At 41.7% G+C, this 27720-nt stretch overlaps 1 protein-coding gene across 1 annotated transcript in view; it reads right to left on the bottom strand.

Annotated features, from left to right (window-relative positions):
- Nucleotides 1–27170, bottom strand: part of ajap1 (adherens junctions associated protein 1) — a 44451-nt gene extending 17281 nt beyond the window's left edge. Inside the window, exons 1-2 of the mRNA XM_062392975.1 lie at nt 26301–27170; nt 3014–3774 (exon numbers count right to left, since the gene is read on the bottom strand). Coding sequence (XP_062248959.1) covers nt 3014–3774; nt 26301–26329 — 790 coding nt within the window. The 5' untranslated portion in view covers nt 26330–27170. The remainder of the gene's footprint in view (nt 1–3013; nt 3775–26300) is intronic.
- Nucleotides 27171–27720: the final 550 nt, after the last annotated feature.

Below are 27720 nucleotides of genomic sequence, written 5' to 3'. Positions count from 1 at the left end.
TCGCTTAAATATTTTCCCTATCTACAACAAGCTACCCGAGTGTTGAATCACACCTGACTTGCCTACCTGATTCGGAATGATTTGTAAAAATGTGTAAGTGTAATATTAACTAGTGGAGATCAGTGAACTCAGAGAGTCACTGGAGTGTAGATATTCAACCTGAGCCCGTTGGGCAGGGGTGGTTATTTAGGTCGGATCAGTCAAGTTGGCTGCTCTGATTTTTTTTTTTACACAGCACATAATAATCAGGGAAAACAAGCAATAACCATGTGTGTGGGACAGAATAACACAAAGTCAATGCAGATTATTTAAAGTGCATTGGGTTTCGGATTAGGTTCAGACACATACAACAGGAATCCTGCCAGGTTTGCACCGGGCTCGGTTGGTTTCCTCTTGGCCTCGCACAGGTTCGGAAATACAAGTGTGGCCCATACTGCACTCTCAAGCACAATATCACTTTTTCTTCATTGAGTATTACATGCCCGGCAGCAGCAGTCAGTGTTTATCGATGACCTTTTACCATGGTGCGCAAGAGAGCTTCCTGAGCGTCAGATGGTCCTATTGCAGCACATGCCATTGAGAAGAATGGGTTTTGCAGTGCTGTTGTGTTTCATCTGAAAGGACCATGAATGCTTGTTGCTCAAACCCTGATGCAGTCATGGTCTCAGATCCCAGCAATTACTTGTGCATGCAATCTATTCTTAAGTGACAGAGGTGATAAAACAGAAGGCCTATTTTAAATGAGCTGAACATAACATAATAAATCACAAAGGCAGAAATGTAGGTGAGTATAATTATGTGAGTTCTAAATTACCTTGATTACAAAAACAGTTTTAGGCATTTGCATTTTAGTTTGCATTAATCAGACAAAAGTTGAATGTAATGTATCAAAAGAACACTCAAAGACAAAGCAGTAGAAAAGAAAGTAAGAGACAGAGACAAAGTGAAGTACCTCTCCTTCACTAATAGCTTCATTTCATCAGCAATCCAATGATGTGCCCCCCTCGCTCCGGTAATTATATCTTGCCTTGGGGTCAGTATGAGGCTGACACGAAGTTGGAGAAAACTTTTGAAAGTGATTGTAATGGGACACAGTCTGCTCGTAGTATTGATACAACAATGTGTATTGAGTCGGAAAACAATCTGACTTGTTTTTTCCCATCATCAGCTCAGCAGAGGCTACTGATTTCCTCCCGGATACAATATGAAGCCATGATTTTGATTCACAGCTGGTCTCTACTATTACATTCCACATTCAATACGTACACTTCATATTGTCTCACTTAAACATACTGTATGTTTATATATGACGAATATTAAAACCTACTTTTTTTTTTACCTTTCTTTCTGCATTCTTTAACTAGGCAGACACTAAACACGCCCAGATCAACAAACAGATCCTTGTTTGCTTTTGGCACCAATCCAGGTTCTAGTGCCTGTATTTTTAATTGAATAGTAGCATTATGGTATTACACATTTATTAAAAAATATTATGCATTTAGCACCACCAAATACAGGCACTCTCTACAGTTCCACAAAGCCAGAATAATTAATGAAATGATTAAAAACTGCACAAATTAAATGTCTGGTGACTTCAGCTAATTGAGTTAAAATGGATATTTTGTTTTGGATGTCTGCACTGCATACTTTCTCCCATTCCTCTGTGCTTTAAAAAAAATAGTTTTAATGTAATTGAATAGGAGGTGGCCAAGGACTTCTGATCACCCTAACTGTTGGCTGCCTAATTTTATGACATTTATATTAATGCACCAAATGGGAACGGCTCAATTAGCATAGCACTTGTTCAGAAGTTGTTAAACATGACTTATGTTTTATGACTACCTGTATAGCCCATTAAAAAAGCCAACTCCCGCAGGACTTAATGAAATGGTAAATCTAATATCCTGGCTCAGTATGTCCACAGCAAAGAGGGACGGTCCATAAAAATCCCATATGCCCAGATACAGTATTTAAGGCTACTGTATTGTCAAGGATAAGTTGCAAAATCACATTACTCGAAGTCATTCACTGTAGTCAAAAGGTAAAAATGTTTAGTTCAGCAAAATAATTACAGGGAACAGGTACCAGAAAACATATTATTTTAAAATTAATAGTATTAGTGGTCTTAAATTTGATCTGATCTTAGCATTTTACCCCGATATGGAAATTCAGGGTGTTCTGCCACCTCCACCACACATATGATGTGTCTCTTTGGCTGCCAACATAAATTATAATTTGTGAACACACACCAACTGTGTTTGTTGAATCACGCAGACTATAGATGGACGACCACAGATCATCACACCACAGGCCTCTAGTGGTGATGGTGGTAGCTCAGAATTCTGCATCTATGCGACTGGTGTGTATTTTATCTTGTTCAGCTTTCAGGTCTCTCCCTATATCTAGACTGTCCTGAGCTTTCTGACTACATACACACATACACAACACAAATGAATGGATGTCCACAACAGGCACACAATCAGTTGATGAGGTGATTTTTGTTAAAATAGGCGAAAGTGAACATTTACTTACATTACTCTTCGAGTCAATCTGGGAGGTTGCCATACAAAGATGTAAGGCCAATTTATGAATTTGTAAAAATGCACTGGATAAACTTCTGTTCATGTATATACCAAAAAAGTTGAAACACTACTTTTAATCCATAATGTTTATTTCTGTAACATGCAAGTTTCTTATTTGTTTTATAGTTTATAAAATATCTGCTTATATATGAATTTAACTATTGCTTTATCAAAACGACATCATGCGGAACTAAACCGTAAGCACTCTTGGGCACCCACCAACCTAAGCCAACCAAACACTGTTGACTTTGAGAGAACTCCTTGACAGCACTGTTTCTGTTTTATATTTAAGACAAAGGGTGAGTTTGCACATGGCGCCTGCTGGGGAAAATGCATCAAAGGAGAATAAAACAAGGATTTCTCTAGCTCATATTTATGAACAATGAAATCACACTGAGTGATCAGATTTGCAGCTGATTTCGATGTCTTACCTGGTGTGTCCCCATATGGCTTTGATGGTTTGACAGTCCCCGAGCTGATTGGGGTCTTGGTGGGGCCTGGCCTCTTGGGCTCTTGTGTGGTCCCTACAGTGACCGTCCTTTGGGAGAGCCTGGTTGCTGTACTAGTGGTTGTGGTCACTGTGGTAGATGAGGCCCTGGCGAACAGCGTTACATTCGGCTGCGGCTTGTCATCGCCATCTATGCTATCAGTACCTGTGGGTCCCCAGTCGATAAATCCGGCCACCGTGGTAGTCCGGCCCTCCTGAGACTTGTCATAGCTGTCCCATTTCAGCTGCCTTCTGGCTCTCAGTAACAACCTCATCGTGTCTCCTCTGTTCCCATTGGATAAAGCTGCTGGAGCTTCTGCTATAACAGCTGAAAGACCACTTGTCTGCATTTGAGAGTATCTCAACTGGCAATCCTTACACGCTGCTTTTCCTTTATGTGTCGGTTTCCGATGCTGTTGACCCTTGACTTTTGGCCCTATCCCTGCCCTGCTGTCTTTGGGTGGAGGGATAGGGTTGAAGAGCCGGTGGGCCAAGGGGCTCACTGTTCTCCAGTGAAGCTTATTAGGAGTGTCCCAGAGGGGCTGCAAGCGGGGCCTTGAGCGAGGCACCAATTTTGGCGTGAGTTTGATCCCCGGACCCTGGTTAAGGGGACTACACACTGAGAGGTCCAGGGTGAGGTGGGTCATCGCCAGCAGGATCCACATCCGGTGCCCCACGCAGCTGCCTGGCCTCAAAGCAGACGGGCTGCAGAGGAAAGAGAGAGTAAATGAGAGAAACCGTTTAAGATTCCAACAGAGTAAGGTACATGTTCAAACATACAAATCAAGTTCCCTTCGTCCCCCACCTTCAAGTTAGGGGACCATTGTAAAGATTCACATCTGCATTCACCGTCCATTTGCGCTGTCGGCAAAGCTCTACTCCACAACTTCTTAGACTCCTACTTAATTGAGCTTCGATAATAATTATCTTTTTGAATTACAGTATAAAGGTCAGACACAAAGTAAATGTTGTAAAACATGGGAAAGATTATGGATTTGCACTCTTTGCAGTAAGGACTTATCCTTGATGTTACAGATTCATATCAGTCCACAGATGATTACACTGACACACAAGGTCAGACCTGGTTTAGCTGATCATCATATTGTGTATTATCTCCCACAGACACAATGTCATCTGATTCCCAAAGGGCAATTAGATTATGCAGTGCAATGATCGGGAAGGTAACACGCTAAGCCAGCAGAAGACACAGCATGACAAGTTTATACAAGAAATCTTCGGCCATACATCGCTGGCATTGAATTATTTTCTACCAGAGTGTTCCCCGAAATGCCCTTTGTTACAATGCCAACCTCCCTTCTTCTCTTCAAAAGATGGATAAATTATAGATAGGTTGGCTGTTCAGGTCCTGAAGTGGACTGATTTTAAAGACAACCTTGGGGTACAGCGCTTCACATTGATTCTTAAGGAAGAAAGCTCATTATGGGCTATCTTTCATCTCTGCTGTCCTTGGCCAATTTAAGCCCACACTGAGGACTCATTTTAGCAGCATCAGAGAGGTGATGACAGATGGGAAAGTGTGAATGGGTTCATCGACTGTCAGAGGCAACATCGCAATGTATATCGATCATATAATTACCAAGTTATGTTTTTACAAGTCTCTTAAATATCATCTAGCTGCAATGAATTAACAAATGACCGGAAACACCGTTTTCTATTCATCAATCACTTACAAATCTATTTGAGTTTCAGGAAATGACAAAGAATTAGACTACACTATGCCGAGTAAACACAAGTAATCTGAGGAATGATAATGGCTCTCCCAAACCAAACCTGGGATTTGGGGTTTGATGTAGGTATAAAGATAAAGCTATGGCTCTTTGCAGAGGTCATAAAATGCCTGACAGAAATGTTGGCTTGTCACCTCAGTGAAGGGGCAGACTCTAGCCTATAACACACGCTAGTATATTTGGGTTGCGTCATAATGAATTCAAACTTGATTCTTCTTAAAGAGCGACACCCCTACTTCTTGATGCAATTTTGTGTTTGTACACTTACATTTTTATATTACTGTCAAGGCAATGACTCTGATGTTGTAACAGGACTTTAGACTCTTTAGTCAACAGTTTCACCTTAAACTGGTATAAGTAATTCTGACCCATGTTTTTCTTAATCACCCCACATTGAATTTCAGTTATTTGCAACCTACAAACCACTAACTGAGAAAAAATGTGCAATGGTAAATGGTGACTTATGTGGTCATGAAAGAGCATCTACAAGATCGGTGCAGTATTGTGAGTTAAAATGTGGGTAATAATTTGTCTTGTGAGTGTTAGGGCAACAACCTGAGTTCCTGGAAAGGCCCCAATCAGCACACAAGATTCGAAGGAGGGAAAAAGATAAAATTGTGACGACCATAGTCTATAGTCAAGTCATTAAAAGTGTAAATAAAGCTGACTTTCTAAAAAATGGGTGTATGTAAGTAAAAACGTGTCTCTTTTCCTCTCTTGCACACGTCATAAAAATAATCATTGGTGCTACAGACTTGCAAAAAGTGACACTCCACTTTCTTGCCTAGTAAGCAGTGATGTAACTGGTTTCATGGGATTTTTTACTGCTGCACCAACGTATTCTGTTGTGTCACAATCAGGATCAGAGCTCTCAAGTAGCTCACCATTAAAGGATGAGGAATGTTTCCAAAATCCTTAGTGCTGTTGGCCAGCACGGCACCAGTTCGCAAATATAACAGCTTCTGGTTCACTGAAAATCATCAGTTTGAAATGTTCTTCACCATGTACTGTGTGGTCTACGCTTTTTCCAGTCCTCTGTTCACAACAACACCATTTTTAAATCTGTTATCATGTTCAAACTTGGTCTGGAGGATGATAACATTTACTACTATGGTTTATTTGTTCAGCTTGCACCTTCATTGTAATATGTTGTTACTGATGTAGTGCAGCATTTACACAATATGGTGTTAATTGGCTGAAAGTCAATCCAGAGTAAAAACTCAACAAGTCGAGGAGTAAAGGAACCTTAACTGTGAACCAATTAAAACTACTTTGGAAAGCCTAGTGCTGGATTTGATTGAGAGGATATTGAACATCCAGTCCCTGACATGACTCAGCCGGTAGAGTTATGTTTCCTAAAACAATTGGGTAGCAATTTATAACGTCTAACATATCAACCCATTTAATTATCACTGTGAAGAATGCATTGTTTATTATGTAATTACTTTATCAATCATGTTATTTAAGTATGTAGTAAGTAATTAACTGATTTATAGACGGAAGCCTGATCTCTGGAAGAAGCAGGTTGTAAGGGTGTAAGCCAGACAGTAACAAGTAATGATAAGAGCAACGTGACATAAGGTTCACATTTCTAGTTCCTCGGCATCATGTTGTGCCATGAGCTCTGACCTGGGCAATATGCTCACTGTGGTTACCACTCTGTCAGTCCACAGTCCAATGTTTTATATCTTGGCTACACAATGCTCCCTTGCCTGCATTTCGCTAGCTGTCAGTCCGGATTTCTGGGGCCAGTAAAATACGACTCTACAGTTTAAAGCTGTAAGCCTGTTTTGAATAATGCTAGAATAAGTAGCTCAACTGTTTTCTCTTTAGTCTTAATCATGAATTATCAATTTTTTGTTAAAAATACAATCAAATGCACATATCTGTAAATTATTAATAAGCAGTTATTGCATTGTTTCTAAAATTCATTTTAAATACGCCAGCAAGGGGCATGTAAAACATTTACACTTGGATGGTCCAGTCTTCGTTGTAAAGTACTCTCTTGGTCTTGGTACTTTAACAAACAAAAAGAAACGTGTTGTATTTCCAGCACATGGGGTGGATAAACTGGACTGCCAATAACATTCCCTGAGACTTGTAGTTTCATAATGTGAAAACTCTCTCTCTGTAATTCACGTGGACATCCCACATAATGAAAATATAATTTGGAAATATATGGCACAGATGGCAGATAAAGGGCAGTATTCACAGGATAGCAGATTGCTTTCTGGTGGGAATGTGTGTCTGGTGTCCTATTTTATGAGCACATGCTGCATCATACCATCATTACTAACTTCGGAATACAGTTAAGCCCTAACAATACGGCAAGAAATCCCGTTAGTGGAGATTGTGACGTCCCCTGATGCTGAGCTCCAACAACCCCCACCTCACATTTCTATCGACACAAAGCATTGTGATTGTACATTCAGTCCCTACAGTGAATCCAGGCTGACGGATAAGAACTGGACAACGTTAAAGTTGACTTTAAGCATGTTTATATGCAGTATATAGGCAGGATTCAGTGATCCAAGTGGCTATATTCAAGTCCCAGATCTCAGTATGCCAATGCCATTCCAGATCCGAACGTACAATTACTTTGTGAGGTTGAGGAGGGAACCGCTAATTAGCATCTCTGTTGGCCTGGAGGACTCGGTGTGAAGGTCAGGTTAAGACGACCCTGAGTGATGTTTCTAACCTGAAGTTGACAGACAGCAGATGAAAGAGGCAGCCAGGGCTTCTGCTCACAGACACAAACCGAAATCTAACTGCATCACACGCATATACACTCCTGTAGTGTCCAGCATGTAATTACACAAACACACACACGTGCATTTCCGCCAAGACAATAACAGACTGTATAGTGTTCAGTAGAATACTTGTAAATGTATGTGTGTGTGGTTGTGTATGTGTGACCTTATTTGTGTGTGTTCGATCAAGGATAGCGGCAAAAAATTCTGCTCTTCGCGATGCACATAGCGATCGTCCAGCCTCCTTTCAGATAAACTTTTAGACAAGTTTCCGAGTAAAATGGACAGTTGTTGTGGTTGTGAAGAAAAGGCAAGATAGAGAGAAGAAGAAAGAAGAAAAGAGAGAAAGACCACAGAACCAGCTCCATGATGCAGAATAAGCGACATGTTCACCACTGAGGGACTAGGTAAATCCACCACACTGGTTAAATCGACACTGTTGTTCCTTATGTGTTCCATATCAACTCCAAATGTGTGCGTGCTTGCATGTGTGGGCGCGCGTGTGTGTGTGCAATGTATGTTTCTGCTGCCCTTTAACAAACTCCAGCTATGTGGAGGTTCAACAGAGACCTAGTGATGTAACAGTATGTGTAAGATGTGATATTTCGGAGCAATATATTTGGATTATACTTCTCAGTCCAAATACGAAAAAGCGCTGGAGGAGGGTTCACCAAGCTTGACTTCTCTCTCTCTCTCTCTTCATTGCCAGTTTAAGCTGTACTATATTCAGTAAATCTACTTCCAACTTATTCTGCAGCTTCCTACAAATGCCACTGTCAGGGGGGTTAGGATTAGTCCTTGACAGGCACTCCAAATTAAACACATGAACTTCACGGTTGACAACCGCAGTCTGCAGTACATAATTAGGGTCCCCCGCCTTTATTAAAATATCATTGGCATATGACTCAAGCTCTGATTTATTCAGCTAAATTGCATTTTAGTGTTAGTCATAAGGAACAACATTCTGCAACAATGATAACAACGTGCCTATGGCCAAAAAAGGGCTGTCTAAAAAGTGCAGACTTGCACACGGGGATAAAAACTTTAAAAAATATAAACTTTAATATAAGATTTAGACCTGGAGTGTTTGTTGGTGGCTAGAGCACACACTGTCCGTCACGCTAATGCTGCAAACAAGTGGACATTTTTTACTGATTCCCTGTCACTTTCCTCTTCAAAACCCACGCTGTGCTGCTGTGCAAACAGGGAGGGGGGGGGGGGGGGGAATAGCTGAGTAATCCATTGCATACAGTACTTAATACCATTTACCTGCCCTTGAAATTGGAAACCTCACATAACCAACATAACACCATCAAACGACCAAAAAGAAAAGTAGCCTTTGAAGTGTGTGAAAGACTCACAGCATAGTCCTGAATCAAATGCTTGAGCAGAGAGTTAGCGGATTAATGAAAAAAGGCCGTTCATGCTTCTGCCTTGAAGATCACTTTGCACGGGAGAGATTTTGTCTACACCTCACATGTCACATTGTTGACACGTGAAGAGCTCTACTGCTGTTGAAGTGTTGCCCGATTCCAAACTCTTCCACTCTTTCATGATGTGCGCATTCAGCCAGACCAGCAGCTGACTGCTCTTCTTCCCAGCAGCACAATGACTAAGGCGCTCTTAATGAAATAATTACCCAGCCCCCCACCAACCACCCACCCAGCTCCTCCGCTATATTGCCTTGTGACAGCAAAAGGTTGTCTACACTGTGCAGTTAGAGGATCACTGTGTCTGCACTCTGTGAATTTATATGGGATTTACGGGATCAAACACTCCCAGCTCTGATAATGTGAATCAAGTAGGCAGAAAATTCCGAACAGAATGTGAATTGGTTTGAATAAAACATGGTTAGGTGTTAAAACCAAGCTGTTGGTTCTGGTACCTCATGCAGTGCCTGAACTATGACTTGAAATAGTTGCCCCACAAGGTGTGACCCCATGACAAGCACTGGGAGCAGCTGGGAGCGTGGATGTCCCTGGCCCCGGCATTTGGGACGCAATCGATAACGAGTTTGGAGCTTGAATATTTTGTTGTATTAAGCGCTGAAACACTTATTAAGTGTTAATATTTTGTAAATAGGTTAGCCTTTTTAGTTATTCATAGTTGTTTATTTAAATGGTTTGTATTTATATAGAGCTTTTCTAGTCTTGACGACCACTCTACACTAGCACTTTACATTAAAGTTTGCCATTCACAAACACACATTCATACAGTGCATCTATTGGCAGCACTTTTTTTGTTCTATAAGGGGCAATTTGGTGTTCAGCATCTTGCCCAAAAGTATCGATTCTGGCACGATTGGCACTGGAACCATTTTAAAAGTATCAATTTAGCCAAGTATCGGAAAAAAAAAATATATATATAAAAAAGCCCTGCCCCAATAATAACATGATGACAAAGGAGTCCTTCTTAATCTTAGTCAAGGTTAAGCATCAAAACTGTTTTTTGTATCCAGTATCATTTTCTACTTATTAAAGCAAAGCAGGATTCTCTGTGTATTAAGTCAGTCACTGTATGACTCACATCATGTGTATGTATGTAGTCATCAGTGATCTGATGCAAAGCTGACTAATCTTTATATGTGCAAATGCTAATTCATAGAGGATCACACACGTCTCACTGCATCATTCACTATAGATCTACTGTATATTCAGGCCAGTTCGATCAGGCATTAACAGCTGAATATGAAGCACCAATGTAACATTACTGTTACTGATGAATACTTTGTGCTATGTTGAATATTATATGCTTGCATCTATTATTATTTTCACTGTAGATTAATCAGCTGCAGCTACAGCTCCATCTTGGATTTATCCTTTTTGTTCTATAAAATGTCAGAAAATAGTTCAAGATGTTTGTCAAAGTGACGGTTTCTGATTACTTTTTTTGTCTACCCAAGATATACATTTTACTAACAAATGAGACACATGAAAAATAATGATCATAGCAGTGGCAGAGTCTGTAAGCAGATGATTTATCATTTCACAATCTCAGCTTTATTATGATCTCATATCTAATAAAACACATTTTTTCGGTTGAGTGAGCAAGGAAACAGTATGTACAAAATATACAAAAATGATTTTCACTGAAGAACACACGTACTAGATTTTTCATCCTTGTCTCAGTCTTATTAGCTAATGAAACTTACTCGGTATAATCACATGACCTAAGTGCAGAATGGCAGGCTTGGTGATGATGGTATAGATCATAACCCTTGTCTTCCTTCAGAGGTATTTATTATTTATTTATGTGTATTGCCTTTTCTTTTATCAGCCATCCACTGAATTCAGAGCGCCCTCGAGGTTATTCATATGCTCATCGTGTTTAGGACTGGAATATAAAATTGTAGTTACTATTGGTTCTAGGGCTGCAGTTTCCCATCGGACTGGTTGAATTGTTTGTTATGCTCTTGTCCTACTAATGAGTATTTGGTCAGACAATCACCAGTGTTGTATTGATATGGAGTAAAGTGCTAATTAGAACAGAATTGTTTCATAACTCAACCCAATCTAAAGGAGACGGCTCAGACTAACTGATTAACAGAATGAGCCAGCAGCGATTTGCTTATCTCAGCTCTAGAGCCAACATGAGTCATAAGTCAAAAAACAGTGAACTAACTTGTCTGCATTAGGATAATCCATCATCTCTCTCAGAAGTGGCATATTTCAGTATGTTAGGTTTATTAATACATTTAAAATGAATATGCAGCAAATTCTATATAATTATTTATAATCAATTCACTTAGTGCACAGTGCCTATTTAAATGATCTGTAGGAACTCCGTGATTTTCTCTTTATATTTTCTTTGACTGACTACAGGCATAACTTTATATTATAGAATCGTAAAAGTATACCATACATGTACTGAATGCTTGCATCATGTCAAGCATCTCGAAAAAGCCCAGCAACGCCCAGGAGCTGATGATTCTGCTCTCCCCTCACAGAAGATCAAAGCAGTCGAGTGCTGTGCAGGCTATTATGCAGAGCAGTTCCGCAACCCATGTGCCAGTGGGGCCAAGATAAGCAAAGAAACAAAGGGCAGGATACAGTCTGTGTGTGAACGAGGTCAACTTTAAAGGCTCATCTGAAGCCTTTATAAAATGATTCACAGAGCCTCCATGTTTTAGTAATCACACGATGTCATCCTTAACAAAAAGTGGCACAGCAGTTAAGAATACATTAAAGCAGCGCTACACTTGGGAATGACAAAAAAAAGTCTAAATTTAGAGCCAATAGCCTTTTTTCCAGTGAGTACAAGCGGTTGATGAAGGATTATCTGACTCCGTGAACTCCTTTGCATCATCTTAGACCCAGTGGAACAAAACTATTATCTCTGCAGCTAATCAGATATTGCACCTAATAATTGTCTCCTGCACTGCACCTCTGGCCCACTTCTTGTGTCATCATCACACTGTGATCACTTGTGCGAGGTAGGTCTTAATTAGAACTTCTTGGGAGTTTGCAGAAGTGAAGCCTCAGCAGATGGGCCTCCCACCTGAGGGAGGTGAAGAAGGCATGCCTCCTTCAATCCCCACTACCCACGTCCCCGTGCTGCCATAAACCCAAATTCTATCAGCATGGTCCCGGCAGCCCTGCCACTGAGTACACATCATTTTCCAGTCATTGAAAAGTGCCTTGTTGAAGGTGACTCCACCTCGGCTGAAAAGCTGCGTGTGATGCCAGACGCAATCTGCCAGGCAGGATTTAGACTGAATCAGAGGTTGGCTTTTTTTAACCTCTCAGTGGGGTTTTCCCTGCCCTGGAAGAATCGCGCATCTCAGCCTCAAGTTAACAATATCAGAGTACAAAAAAACGAACCAGAGTTATATTTTTCAGGGTGGCGCTAGCAATTGATGGAGCATTTACACATTGAACTATGGTATCCATGTTTCTCCCACACACTTCTATAAACAGCCCTTGGTATAAAAAAAAAAAGATTCCTGCGGGGAAAAGGTTCGCCAACTGTAGTTGATGAACTTTCATGCAGCAGTGGGTGTTTTTCTCTGGTGGGTCCAAACAGAAACAGCGAGAGGTTAAAATGAGACTTTATGAGCATACACAGTTAGGTCACATCCCAACAACAAACTAGTTTTTTACGGACTTGACAGCCTAGTACATGCATCAGCTTTCTGGAGTCTTTATAATAAATTACATGCAGTAAATTTGAGATGAATTTGCCAAAAAATGTTACTGCCTGCTTTCTTTATCGCAGTAAAAGTTATGCTTTTAAAGACACTGATTTTTGGCAGAGACGGTGTGAGACATTTTGAGGTGCCCCTTAGCTGCAGGCATACAACCTTATTAATTCCCCCCCCCCGACACAAGGACGTAAGGAGAGACATGCATTAAACCCTAATCCATTACTTCATTTGATCTCAACAGGGGTGTTTGTAAGTCAGGCGACGGAAACGCAAAGTCGCCATGTTGTGAAAGCACAAACAGTAATGAGCCGGCAAATCCCCTCACTGCTGCACGTCACTGCCAAATGTATACAGCCAGTGCTACGGACAGGGATTCAGTAACCACTGTATGTGCGATACTGTGGTCAGTGGCGTAGTGGTGCTTGAAGAAGTGGGTATACTTCTTTATTTTTTAAGCCCATCCAGCAAAGGATAAACGTTGTGGGTTATAAATAGAGACATGCAAAACTACTCGTATTGCATATTTAGTTCACCCAGTGATGGTTCAAATTGTCACTTAATTTCTGATGCACATTTTGCATCACTACTGGCCCACAGACTTCAGGGGGATGTAACTACATGATGCGTTTTGAGGCCACTCAGTCGTCTATGGAACCATGGTTGGGTTAGGGTTAGTCTTCACTTTAAATCGTTATACAAAAGATAAAATCTCTGTCACCGTCAGCATTTTTGTTTGGGTTGTTCGCTACATGTTTGAATTTCCCTCAAGGCCAAATTTAGTTGCGTTTTTGAAATGAGTTTGGTTAATCAGGAGGTCAGGTAAAGAGCAGGGGATTTTCTTTTTTACCAGCAAGACAAACACGGACATGACCCTCCCTTACTCGGCTTACTCTGACTTCTTATCATCACTCACCAATCAGATGCAGAGAAAGGCGTGTGTGATGCTTTCGCTGGCCTAGGATCAAACTGCCTTGAAGGACACGAATGATGCGCACAACAGGCGATTTAAAAGTGGGTGTATGCCAAGCTGATGGGAAATAAGAGGGTATACTCCATAGACTTGCGTATACCCCTGTACTACACTACTGACTGCGAATATTCGTTGGTGTTTAGTTGCCAGTGGTCACGTAGAATATTTACTTTGCAGAGACGGGGGGGGGGGGGGGGGGGCTTTTCCTGCGTACTTCTTTTCATGGAAAAAGATCCCTTCAAGAACAAACCATGAAGGAATTCTCCACCTACCCGTGATTCATGCTTTTGTGTTCAACTGTTGTATCATCACCACTTTCAGAGAGTGAAGCCTCTGAGCTTAACCAAACACTTGAACAGAGCCAAACAGACTGCTGGTTTCAGCACAGTAAGGATTAGCTCATCAGCCGCTCCACAATGGCTGTTTACAGTGGAGATAACTTTAAGGTCCTAATTCTGTTTTAGACGGGAGGGAACTGTGAACGCAGAGTTTCTACATCTGCATAACTTACAGTTACAGTTAATTCTAATAGAGCAGAACATGAGGGAAAGTATGCATATGTTTCCATCTGATTTGGGGAATATGATGCTGAATAAAAAAAATATTTATCAAGCTATCTATTCACAGTAACACAATATACTTTATATAGACTATTGGGAAGCTCTGTCAGAACAGAATGTTCATCTTTTCTTTGATAGTGTCAGTGGAGACACATGTTTCCGGCTTCCAGTGCCTGTGTGGATCATTGTGTGAGATGTTATTTATAGCTAAGTTGTCTGTTTAACCATACAGTGTCATTGCTCTCCTTAAAAGCCTTGAGGGGGATGTGTGGGTTGGTTCAGTCTTTCTTTAAATTCATACATACACTTTGTGATCTACTATTAAGTATCTCCAGTAGCTGTGTTGCTAGGCTGAACAACTTTAAAAGGTCATGGATTAAGAATACATAGAGAGACAGGGGTATGCTGGTTGGAGCGCATACAATGTGTTTTCATTCATTCCACCTTCCCTGATTCTGCCAGCCCTAAGCACAGCCCGTTCACACTGGGGAGAAGCTTCTTAAAATAGAGCTGGGACGGGTGGGGGGTTACAGAGTATGCATTTGCATTACCCTATGAGAGCGACAGAGATGGAGAAAGAAAAGAAAGAACAGGGAAGAAGCTGTGTGGCAGTCTTACCCCTGTGGGGCGTAAAAACTCTCTGATAACATCCAGGCCATAGAACAAGGACACTTCTCTTCTTCCAGATGACTCACTGTGAGGGCAGTGCACACAGGAGTGCAGATTGGACCCCACTGGCAAAGCACACACACACACACACACACACACACACACACACACACACACACACACACTCACACCCACACGAACAGGCTATACATTTTCAGATTTTTCCTCCTTAGACAACAATGATGTGATGGAAACTTGAGACACAGCCATATTTATAACAGGTGAACATTCGATGAACGTTGACGTACTTGAACAAGAGATCAAATCTAAGTGTCATCAGTCAGGTTGGTTAATGCCCTAAATTGGCTGTAGGTTGATATATAGTTCTAAATCATTTCTTCTTCATTTTGCACGTCGTAACTGTGTTGTGTTTTTAAATTCTTTTGAATACTCAAACTTTCTGAAAAAGCCCAGGTTTATTTAAAAATATGACAGACTTACAACGTGGTCTCAGACCCACTATATGTGGGAAATGTGGAAAATGGTCACTTAATCAGGAATAGTGTAATAGAAATAGCAGTCAGTCTTAAAAAGTGCATTTAGATGATCAAACTACAAAAGATGTTGTTGAATGATATGAGTTTTTATAAAAGTTCTAGTGTATTGCAAATGTCAATGTGATTTAGAAAACCATACAACACAACTTGATATGATACAATCGTATGTGGTTTCCTTACAACCCTTGACTTTCTTTTAAGATCAAATTAATCTCAAATGGTAAATGGTCTGTTTTTATAGAGCACTTTTCTTGTTTTGCCATTCAACCATTCACACACACATTCACACAGTACATCTGTTTGCAGCACTTTCTCTACCATACATCAATCACACACTGCTGGCAAAGCCGTCAGGGGAAATTTAGGTTTCCGTATCTTGCTCAAGGACACTTAAGCATGCAATGGTCAATCATTGGAGACTGGGATTGAGCGGTCGACCTTCTATTTAGTGGACAATCCACTCTGGAAATGATCTTGGAACCATTAGGTTGGACAGCAAATTTAATAAAGTGAAAGTATGACTGTATGATTTTACTATTCAAGTGTTTTCTATTGACAGTGTATTATTTATTATTTGTATTATTATTTATTTGTGTCTATGTCAATTCACCCAGATGCTCTACATTCAGCTATCAATAAAACAGTACAGTTATTTGACTAAATCTACAGCTAAAACAGATTTTTTTTAATCTCACATATTATTGCTGATTGCGGAAAATAAAATCCATGTCGCAAGGACCTCTCTCCAGCAGCATCTTCTGCTCGGCAGATCACCGCTCACTCAACTGAGACTGATGGATGTATAGTACATCAATGACATCATGCACTGTCACACTGAGCTAACTGACCTGAGCTTTGCATTATAGAGGAGGGTTCATCGTGTCTTAGCATCTGCCTTTGTGAGCTGTGCTGTCCAATGTCCAAAGACTAAGCTGACCTCTAAAGTAAACATGAACCAGCCCTGAAACACACACTAACATCACTCTGTTTTTGCCAACGCCTTTAATATACTGGTAATTGCCTTGCTGTCCTATAGAAAACATAAATTCACATCTCGTGGAAATTGCTCTGACCCCTCTGGGTTTAGTGTGGGAAAACATTTATATATTTATTTTGCCTCGCCTGCAGCATATTGAGAAAATGAGGGCATGATAACAGTCCTTCTCTGCCCTTCCCACTTCCATTAATTCCAGCATGTGGCTTTAAGAGAGTTTGACCTAGAATAATCTCTGGTTTCAAGAGGAGGGCGGCAGAGATGTGCTGTAAAGTCGAGACAGACTCAAGTAGGGACGCTCTAAACATTTGAACTTCACTGCAGCTCTTTTTTTAAGAGAAGCACTACAACCAAAGCTACAATCAATATAATCAGGATTGGCAATGTGTTCTGATCTGTGTATAACAATCGGTTAAAGTCCAAATTTAATTTACAACTGGAGACATATATTGTTTGTTTTTTTCAGCAGAAAAGGACAGAAAAAATAATACTTTACTTTTTATTGCACATTTTCTACTCCATTGGAGCTTCAAATACTTTCAGTAAATCAAGTTTTCCCTGCTGAATGAGCAGAAAAGAGAGCACGCCGCTCACCTCAGACAGACTTTTCTTCCAAACCCTTGGCTTTTTTAGAGGTCGGATGAGAGACTGACAGATTCAGTGGTCAGGAATTACAAGGACTGGGTTGAAGCCCAAGCTTGTCATGGCTGTCTCACCCGAGTGGGGTTTGGCTGCAACTGCAAGTCGCTTCCCAAAATCTTTACCCTGAGCCAAATGCTAACGCTGGAGGAAATATTGAACAGCACAGTCAGAGTCAGACAAGAGTTATAAACATATCTACGTTTTGAGGATCAAATTAGTCCAAATTAGAACAAGGACTGTTGAGTACTGGTAACAAAGGGAACTGAACCTGCAGCACATGTTAGAGTACCTTTTAAAATCAGATGTGGAAAGTGGCGGTATACATTTACCCGAGTACTATACTTAAGTAACATTTTGAGGTACTTGTACCTTACTTTCCATTCCGTTATTACACTTTTTCAATTTCAAATCTACAATCCAAATAATCAGCATGGGAATCTTCTAGACATCTCACGTTTTCATTTAACAGATTTTTATAAAATAGATCAAACCAATCAAATATAATGATGTCATATATATTATATATTCATCCATTGGGCCAAAACACAATTGTAGTTTCATAATTTAACTACATTTTGCTGCTGATAATACAACTGTAACTTCCACCCAGCACAATAAATTGACAAACTGAGAAAGTTATTTTATTTACAGTCAGATTGTCAGGTGCTGCTATGACCATCATAAAGATTAGTAGAATCGACAGGCATCAGTTATCAGACCTATAATAGATATTTGAGCAGCAACAGGGGTAGAGTACTGCATCCAATCTAACTAATATACTGTATATATTGGTTGATTGGCATTCATTTTGACACAGACTTATTTAAACATATTTTGCAGTGCCGCTTTATTGCCTGTGTGCACGTGTGGGATAAAGCTGGTGAAAGTGCTGCATGGGGACATTTGTGACTTTTAGGTTACTGAGTAAACGTGAAGCACTTAAGAAGAAAAAAAAAAGGTCTCGAAGGGGAATGAGGAGAAGCTTCAATTCAACGAGCTCCCTGACTATTCTGCTGCTCTTAATCCACCTGTCTCTCACGTGCTCCTTCCTCTTCTACACTGACACGCTCGGGCCAGCAAACACATAAAACTACATCATAGGGAGCGAACTAACTCTGCCTTATTTGTAGCGGCACCATATTTGTTTCCAGCTGTTTGAAAGTCACATCATCTGTGTGCCCAGAGAACTGACTTCCATGACCTACAGTATAAAGCAATGTTCTTCCTGAGTGTTGCTTACTGCTTTACAGAATCTGCATCTGATGTTTCACCATCAGCAGGGATGGAAAGTTGACGCCGGGATGAACTTGCTAATTTCTTCTTTATTCCAGCAATCTAGATGCTGACGCTTCCCCTTTTCCTGTACGACATTGTGATGCACATTGAGCCTCCGGGCATTGGCGTGTAAACAGCAATAAACATTCATGTACTTGTTGTTTTTTTACATCTTGGTAACACCGTGCATCATCAATTTCTGTTTTCGTATCGTGCAAGATGCAAGCGATCGAAAACCATTAATTCGCCCTCGAGCTTAAAAGAGGGACTGAGGTGAAAGATAGAACCAAAGGGTAACCACGGTAACATTGTCACTGGTCTCCATGGGGCTTTCTTCTGATGTGAGCTGTGTTTCCCACTTCTCCCAACACATTGCTTTTTTTCAGTGCATTTGTGCTGTCAATCAGGACTCACTGGGCGGAAAAAAACAAGAAAGGCAAACGTGCAGAGGGAAAGCAGTGACGTGCTTTTTTAAAGGGTGTTTACTTGTGTTTTAAAAAACCTGCATATACAATGCTGGTGTGAAACATGTCCCAACTGTGTAAGTAATTGCTGATCATGGTGCTCCAATGTGCTCAGGGATGCTGCAGTATTTTGTGAGGTTGTCTTGACCTCATCCCCAAACCCTGGATGCTCTGATGCAAGGATCACTGACGCCTCACATGTGGATCAGTATGCTGTCTAGTATAATGTTGTGATCTCTTGAGATATAATCCTAAATTGACTGGAATCATCTCCACTTGCCCACGATAGTAAAATCCACACTGGGGAGAAGGCTCGTGCTTAAAGTGTGAACGAAACACCCGACTGTCATTTAAGAAAAACAAACAGCCATTAGAAAGGCCCAACTCCTCAGAGAAATGTGTTATTCACATGAAAAATATGACAGGGCCGCCGTTCCAGTCAAATAAACCCAATAAACTGTAAACAGCAAATTGAAAACGAAAGTATACAAATGCTGAAAGCAATTCTCTGCAACGCTGATGAATCGTGCTGCATATTGGATATTTATGAATTATGAGCCTACACGATCCCTTTTATTCCATTTAAAACTCATTTTAACTGGCACCTGGCCCGCAGTCCTGGACACAATAGAATCTGTTCCCACACTGAGAGCAAACTTTCGCTATTTTGTGAATAATGCGAATTATTCACAAAAGGAAATCAAGACCTCATTCATCACAACTGTCTGCAGGCCTTAATGTGTGTTAATAAGTTTGAGAGCAAAAAAAAGCGAAAGCATGCTTCTGTTTTCAAATAGGAGCGTTGTCACACAGTGCAGCATGCAAAGCATTTAGGACGTCTTCCGACACATCAGCACCTTTCTTATCCACTGTAATTCTCACACACAGTATCATATTGAGGCAGAAGCTATAAAAGGACCATTAGCAAAAACGCTCTATTGTTATTTTAATCCAGTGCTGCTTATTTTTTTCCCTTGGCTTGGCACTTTTTTTTTCAAACCTCTCTTCTGTCATTGTTCATCACATTTTTCAGTGATAAAGCTCCAGCAGCCCTTTTGTTCCTGAGGGAAGATCACAGGGGCAGATCGGGGAGGTTAAGGTCTTGAGGTCTGGAAACTGTACTGGTGTTTGATTCATAGATGATGAAATTCATGTTCCTTGTTTTTCAGAACCAGGTGGTAATTTAGCAGCATTTCAGATATTGGTAAAATTGCATTATAGGGTTATCACTTGTTAGTAACACATACATTTTAGCTCAGCTAAGGAGGTTATGTTTCCCCCACTGTCTTTTGCTTAGTAGGATTATAAACACTACTGGACAGATGGAACTTGGTGGAACGATGCGGTGTGGGTCAGGGGATAAACCATTACATTTTGGCCTGATCCAGATCAGGGGCCAGTTCCAGGATTGTTTTTTCACTTTCTGTAACATTGTGAGATCGAGTTTTCAACGTTTTACTTCATTTTTCAGAGAATAATTCATGGATCCTGATTAAAAAAAAGCGTGACATGTTTATAGGACTGATATTTATGAGTGTGTACTATCTGGTGCAGATACAAATAAAAGTCTAGAGAATTGATGTGCTTTCATAAGGGGACTGTTATGGCCTTGGTGAAAGGAGTGCAAAATACTGAGAGCCTTAACATTATACCTTTATCGACAAATTGACCACAGTAAATCTGCAATAAGTTTGTCCTTCTCTCAATACTTCCTATCTTATCAAGCACATTTTCTCCAACTGAAGATGTGAACATTACTCAAAAAGAATTGAGACTATGTTCTGCCTGAGATTAATAAATTTGTTCCTCTTCTGATTATTTATAGCAGCAGGAAGGTGATTGTACATGAGACTCAAGATTAAGTCCTGGCATTATTGCATGGTAAATGCCAGAGAATACGGTTCAATAGTTCAAAGTCAGAATCTTTTCAAATTTCCTATTGAAACGTACCAGCCTTTACATTTCAACATTTGCCAGTTGTGGAAGTATCCGAGTTAATCACAGTGTAGCTGAGGGCGTTCGTCATTGTCCGTCCACTAACAGGAGGAGCTGTGATACCTCAGTGTCTATTTGCAGCCTGTTGAATATGCAATCATGTCTTTGTCTGAACTGGAGGGGGCTGTGTGCTCAAGCTCTCAGACAAAGAGACGGGGCAAATATAACCCAGCATGTATACAAGCACCCACACATGCAAATGGCTCCGTGGTGGCAAGCTCCATTGCCAAGATACACAGGAACCAAATCTCTTATTCCCACTATGGTGTGTTTCTAATTTGTTGATTATGGTTGCTAAATCCTCTTGATCCTTCTGCAACTTAGTGACATGCCACTAATATCACTGGCTGTGATAAGCATTGAGATGGGCCAGGTGTTCACAATCCCTGCTCTCAGCGATTAACAACTAAACACGAGGGGCAGACGTGTCACTCTGATTTTTGAACAAAATCTCTTTTTGCAATTACACACTTCCTACCTCAACTCTTATTTTGAGTACGAGAAATTGAAATGCAGCTTTGAGGATTTACATCCCTCCCCAGGAAACAAATTCACACACCGTGTGACTCAGTTGTGTGTGTGTGTTGTCGTAGATACATGGTCTTCTAGTGTGTGGCAGTACAAATTCCATGTTCCACTGGAACTGTGCAATAACTTTGACCTCTAAACACCTTTTCATCATAAATCACAAGGCACTGGTTGGAATTGTCTCTGTGCCTTGCTTGTGTTTATTATTTTGCTCCCAGGGTATCAGCTGCCTGTGGTTGTGTTGTTGAAGGATGCAGGCTCTGAGGTGTAGGAGTTAAGCTCTCCTCAGTAGATATCCAGAATTGGGGAGATAAATACCAGCTGGCTCTCCAAAGAGTTCCACAGAGTTATGGATTGCTTCTGTGGCGCACGCCTCTGGAAGGCAAATATACTATGAAATCTTCCAAAACATTTTTCGACTATGCAAGACACACACACACATAAGCATGCACAAGTACTCACACACGCACACTCACACACACACACACACACACACACACACACACACACAAATGCCTGTAAGGCCGAGTTGCACCCACTGCTGCTACGGCTGCATGTGTAGGAACATAATTCATAGAGAAAAAGGGGTGTGCACATGTATGTGGTGTCATGGTCCTAGATGCAACAGCCAACGGTGCTGCATCATCCCATTTATTACTTCCACTGCACACTACAGGGTGCACGGCCCACATGCCCAGAAAGATAATCTGAGTTCAGCAGAGGATGGGAATGTGGAGAAAAGGAAATCGGAGAAAGGGGACAATGTTCCAATCAAACCAGGCCCTCACTGTCAAATGTTTTGATTTTGACTTGTGTAAAAATTCATACCAATTACCTTTTTGTTCTTTTTCTCTTCAAAGTTTTTTTTTTTAAGTATTTTAGTAGAAAACGGCCTGCTGGGAGACGGCACCCCCGCCCCACCCCAGGCCCGGAGAATGCCAGTTAGTGGAAAGGGCCATGACGGATAAATCTGATCCTTTGTAGAGGCAGTATTGATCCAGCAAAGCTCACTACATGAATCAAGTATGAGCTCTGAGCTGTTGGTTCCCTCACGCTGTGGGATGGATGTGCTTCAGTGCAACAGAAGCACACACTTTCTCCTGTAGCTCCGACTGGACACGGCCTGTCATTAAACCCAAACCAGCCGATGGGTTGTCAGAACTGTGATGGGATGTTGTATTTCCATTTCATGAGATCAGAATGTGGGTATTTAGGTTTAGAAAGGGTCATTATTATCCCAATTAACAGCTCACAGCACAAATTCGGATATTTTGGTGTTAGTACTTTTTAAAACGCTGTACAAGTCTTTATCCCAGTTTTTTCATTTGAAGCATCCAATATGCAGTTATGTGTAATAGTGGGAAAATGAAATGAAGGCCGTTTTTATGTCCCTATCTTCTCCATATTAACTACGGTGTGAGTGAGTAGGCAAGTCTTTGAACAACAGCTACCTTCTCTCTTATTCTCTCGTCTGTCTCTCTCTGTGGTATTTTAAGGATGGTCAGATGAACGAGTATCCTCGTCTGTTTCTTCTCTCTCGCTGCTTCACAGGGACAACCTGTTCTGGTCCTTCTGGATTTAACAGACTGCTGAGCACAGGGTGTTTACCGCACGCACGCACATGCCCACACACAGACACACACATGCATCTGTATCTCCAGAGGATAGGTTCTCAGAGAAGCAACACAGCCTATTTCGCCGCAAATTAGGCTAATCACGCTCCGGAGAGGCCCAGTTAATAAGCCTCATCGAGGCTATTAAGATGGCACCTAAATCACAGGAATATCTGAATATCTGATGGCCCCTTGCACAGTAGTGCCACTACTGGTGTTCTCAGTAGAGCGAGCTGTGAGGATGAGGACTGCTCATGCACACTGGACGGATGATGCTGTGCAAGAGCAGTTGTTTCTCACTGGAGAAAACATCTCAGCATAAAGTATAATGCATCTGAGGCCCTGCTCCATTAAGCCAGGGATATTATTCAGAAAAGACTATTAGTCCATTTCCTTTTTAACACAGGGATAACACACAGAATACTAAGCATGTCATAACCAGGAATATTGATATGAGGATGTAGTACCCAAGCTCATTATTCATCAAAGTGCCCTCCCTTTTGTTGTGGCAGTGTAGACTACGATTCCTCTCGAACAAACTCACAGTTTCCCTCTCTTCCCCCATTTAATACCAGAATTTATCCAGGCTGGAAAAATCGGGACACTTGAAGGAAACAGCCACCTGTCCTGAACAGTCCTGTTGGAAGCGAGTGGACACAGACAATTGAAGCCCTTCTGAAAGGCAACTAGTGTCTGTGCCAGTGCAGTTTTGCTGCTGTAGCGCACCGAGGCCTGATAGCATCTCCAGTGCCTCAGCGGAATGAGAGCTCCCAACAGGGAACATAAAACCATGTGACGTCCATGAAAGACTGAGCGCGGACTCTGCAAGCCCGAGAGACACTAATCCCGACAGGGTAGGTCTCCAGTGAGACCCTCTCCGGTTCAAGCTCATTATCATTTTCTACCAGTACAAGTGCCCGCATCTCAGATCAAATCTAAATTGATCATCATTGAAATGCATGGTGTATTCATGAAACTAGACAAAACCCATTACTTTGACTAAAAAATGTCACGTTTAATTGTGCTTTTTTACTTGGATTTACAGGTCATGCTGGTGAACAACATATCACAGCAAGATACTGATTTTTCATTTTCATCCCCAGTAATAGCTTGGAGAGATTATTGAAGTACTCTCACTATTCAGGCCATTGAACAAATGATGAACAATCCCATGTGACTGTTGAAAGGCCAACATTTTGATTCACTTTTTCACCCATTAATCATATATCTGATGACACCCTAAATCAATATTTAAATGTCAATCAACATCATCCACGGTTTACGCCATTTTGATCAGTAATTCATGAAGCTGAAGTGCTATTAAATTTGTTTAAAGACTCTTCAAATATAATTTATGTAATAATTCATTGATTATTCAAGCTTGCGTGCAGCCCTAAATGTCAGATTATTAAAATGTGTTAATCTCGCTATGATAGAGATAAACATCAAAATGTAATTACCAAATAGATTTTAACTAATACGTGTACTGCATTTGCAAAAAGTTCACATATTTAGATAGAAAACCTGAACAATTTATTTCTGTTTTAATTACAATTGACAAGAATGGTTGTTTTGAATAACAAGAATTGGTAAAACGAAGTCGAGATATGATCAGGTCACTGAACACTGATTTACGCGCGGTGTCTGTTTGCGCCTCACGACACATGAGGAGCAACAACAGCAGCACATCTTTCAAATCGTCGCCTTTAAAACTCATTTATCAGTTATCTCTCCATCAGTCCTCCTCTCCAGCGTTGCTGAAGTCAGGGCTGTAGCGCTCACGCCCACGTACACAGGAGCAGTAGGTGGTCTGTTCTTTGTCTGTTTCAACGGGAACATTATCTTTCTCGGCACATGTTCACTGTCCCATTTCTTCTCTTTAATTTGTCTTTTATTAATCTCAACCCATAAAACCACAACAATTTCATCCCAGCAATTCCCCCCCCCAAGTCGCTCCATCAATGTCTGGTGATAAACGATAATAACAATAACAATACAAGCGTTCAGCATGAATCCCAATCTGCAACATGGTGAATTGTAAGACTTCAGTCCCTAGCTGCAGCTGCTGCTCACCACACATCCCATTTTGACACTCGTCAGGGTAATTCCAGCAGATGGAAATTGGTTCCTCTGTGCCTCTGACCCACGCAGGTAGACACAGGGGACCTAGGTGCATTCTATTTGAACCCTCCTTTTACAACTGCCCTGTGTGTGCTGCCGTTACCCTGCGAGGTCAGCCCCAAGATGTACAGTGTGTGTGTGTGTCACGCATAATAAACACACCACTGCGAAATGGGCAGGAGTTACAGCTCTCGGTTGGGAAATGAGATCCAGCAGGTGGCAAGAGAAACTCACCGCTGGCAGGTTTGGTCTCATTGCACAGCGTGTCACTCCCTCCCTCTAAACCTATTTTACGCCAAATGAACGGGCTCAATTTGAGCTTCTGATTGCAGACTTCCTGACTGAGTCAGAGTCAGGAGATTGGTCTCCTTCACCTGCTTCACTTTAGGTATACGATTTGTATTTATCGTATAAAAGTCTTTTTGTCGTCTGGTTGTGTGACACCGTCATTGTGATGTGAGAGCAGGCGCAAAGGAGGGGCAGAGTGAGTGGATTTAGTTGAATGGGGTAAAGCTTATACCTCTTCATCCACCCAGTCTCCATGCCACCCTCTACTCGTTCTCGGATAAGCACCGCTCCGTGTATATACACCCACTCCTTCCATTATTTATGCTGCTGTGAGTGTGGGTGTGAGATGGTGAAGACTGATTTACGATTTATAATTTGTGTTCATGCCTTCAATGGCCTAAGTTTTTCAATTAATTAATTGTGGGTGCCTATGAGGGGGTGCGTGCATGTGTTTGTTCTCACAAATAGGGAGAAGCTGACCCACACTAAGCTTGAGCCTGGGCTTGCGCGTGCGTTTGTGGTGTGTGTACGTGTGCGTATGCGTGTGCGTGCGTGCGTGTGTCGCCTGCGCCGTACTACTGGCGACCCCCAGCGTACAGGATGAGAATTTTTCCTCCTTTTCTTTCCTTTAAACATGATAAAACGTGTCTTCTATGAAGCCTGCGCGTTAATGAGCCACAGTGTCAACAGTCTAAGAGAAAATAGTGCGTGTGTCTGAAGAACCCCGGCCCCCTGACTTCTACCGGTACATGTTTTTGTTTCTTATTTATTACTGCTACATGTTACCCCATCCCCAGTTCCTGCAGACTCTCGCAACTTGCAGTGGCGTAGATTCAAAACGACCGACACTACATGTTGTCGGACCAGCGGAGGAAAAACGTCATCAAAATATTGCATTCGCTCGCCCCACAGGCGCGTGCGACTCGAAGGCGACAACATCAAAGTCAGTAAATGAAAGATGTTTGGCGTCTTACCTGCGCGCAACGCTCCGTTTTATCCACATTTTGTCTCGACCGCCCGGATCCGTCTCAGTCCTCCAGGTAGCCTCCCATCGACACGGGCTTCCACCAAAGTCGACAATAGCTCATAAACAACAAAATAAAAAAAAAAAACGCCGAAGCACACACACACTCAAGTGACGGACCTTACTCCAGCTGTCTTTAACGCAAACATCGTTTGAGCCACATATCCCTCGACGTTGCGCACATCAAATTCCTCCAAATGTCGCGCACAAATCCCACAGAACGAAAACAGATGCCCGAGCACAACACAAAAAAAAAAAGAGTCAGGTCTCAGGGAAGTTGAGAATTGTTCTGGTGGTGATGGTGGCGGTGGTCTTCCTCAGTTTTCAAAAGAAGAGGGGGCGCACAGGTGAGCGGAGACCGAAAGAGGAGCCCTCAAACTTTGCCTTCGCGCATATCTGTCATGTCTCCCCCCTCCTCATCATCATCGGCTGGAGAAGCACGGGGCTGCTGTAGTTGGCATCCTCTCGCTGGAATGACCGCGCACCTTCTTCTACATTGCTGAAAGGCAAGATGATGATAGTCCCAAAAAAAAAGGAAAAGAAGAAGAGAAAGAATTAGGGAGGGGGGGCGCAGAGGATGGAGATGCTCCCGTTCTCTGAAGCGCGCGCAGGAGACAACTCACCGATGGCAGGGGGTCCTCGTTATCTACTCACATTTCTGGAGGTGTTGAGGAAGAGGAGGGAGGCGGAGAAAGTAAAAGAAAAAGAGGTTCAACTGAGAAAAGGAGGACGAGGGGGAAGCGGCGGAGGAGAATCCTGGAGGATGAGAGTTGTTCCAGAGGAGTTGGAGAGAGAGAAGGGGGAATAGAGAGAGGCTGTGTCTGACAGAGGAGAGGAGGCTGCTCCGTCTCCCCCTGCTGCTCCTCTTCTTCCTCACACTGACGAACGACCTGCCTGCTCAGCCCGGATCCGCCCTGACGTCACTTTAAAGCCAAAAGATATGTCATGTGCCGGAGGGGCTCGCGTCATGCGTCCTCGCGCGCGCGCTTCTCCTCAGGCCGGGTGTATGACAGGAGGGACATCATCATCATCATCATCATCATCATCATCATCATCATCATCATCATCATCATTTCATCATCATTATCATTATTTTTCTCCTCATCATCGCCAACCTCATCGCCATCATCATTATCATCATCTTTTTCATCATCATCGCCATCATCATCATCATCATCATCATCTTCATCATCATGATCATCATCACTATAATTTGTATCATCATCATCATCATCATCGCCATCATCATCATCATCATCATCATCATCTTCATCATCATGATCATCATCACTATAATTTGTATCATCATCATCATCATAATCATCATCCTCATCATCATCATCATCATCATCATCTTCATCATCATGATC

This window comes from Platichthys flesus, chromosome 7, assembly GCF_949316205.1.
Source record: "Platichthys flesus chromosome 7, fPlaFle2.1, whole genome shotgun sequence".
Classification (NCBI taxonomy): Eukaryota; Metazoa; Chordata; class Actinopteri; order Pleuronectiformes; family Pleuronectidae; genus Platichthys; species Platichthys flesus.
This window is presented reverse-complemented; position numbering and strand designations above follow the sequence as displayed.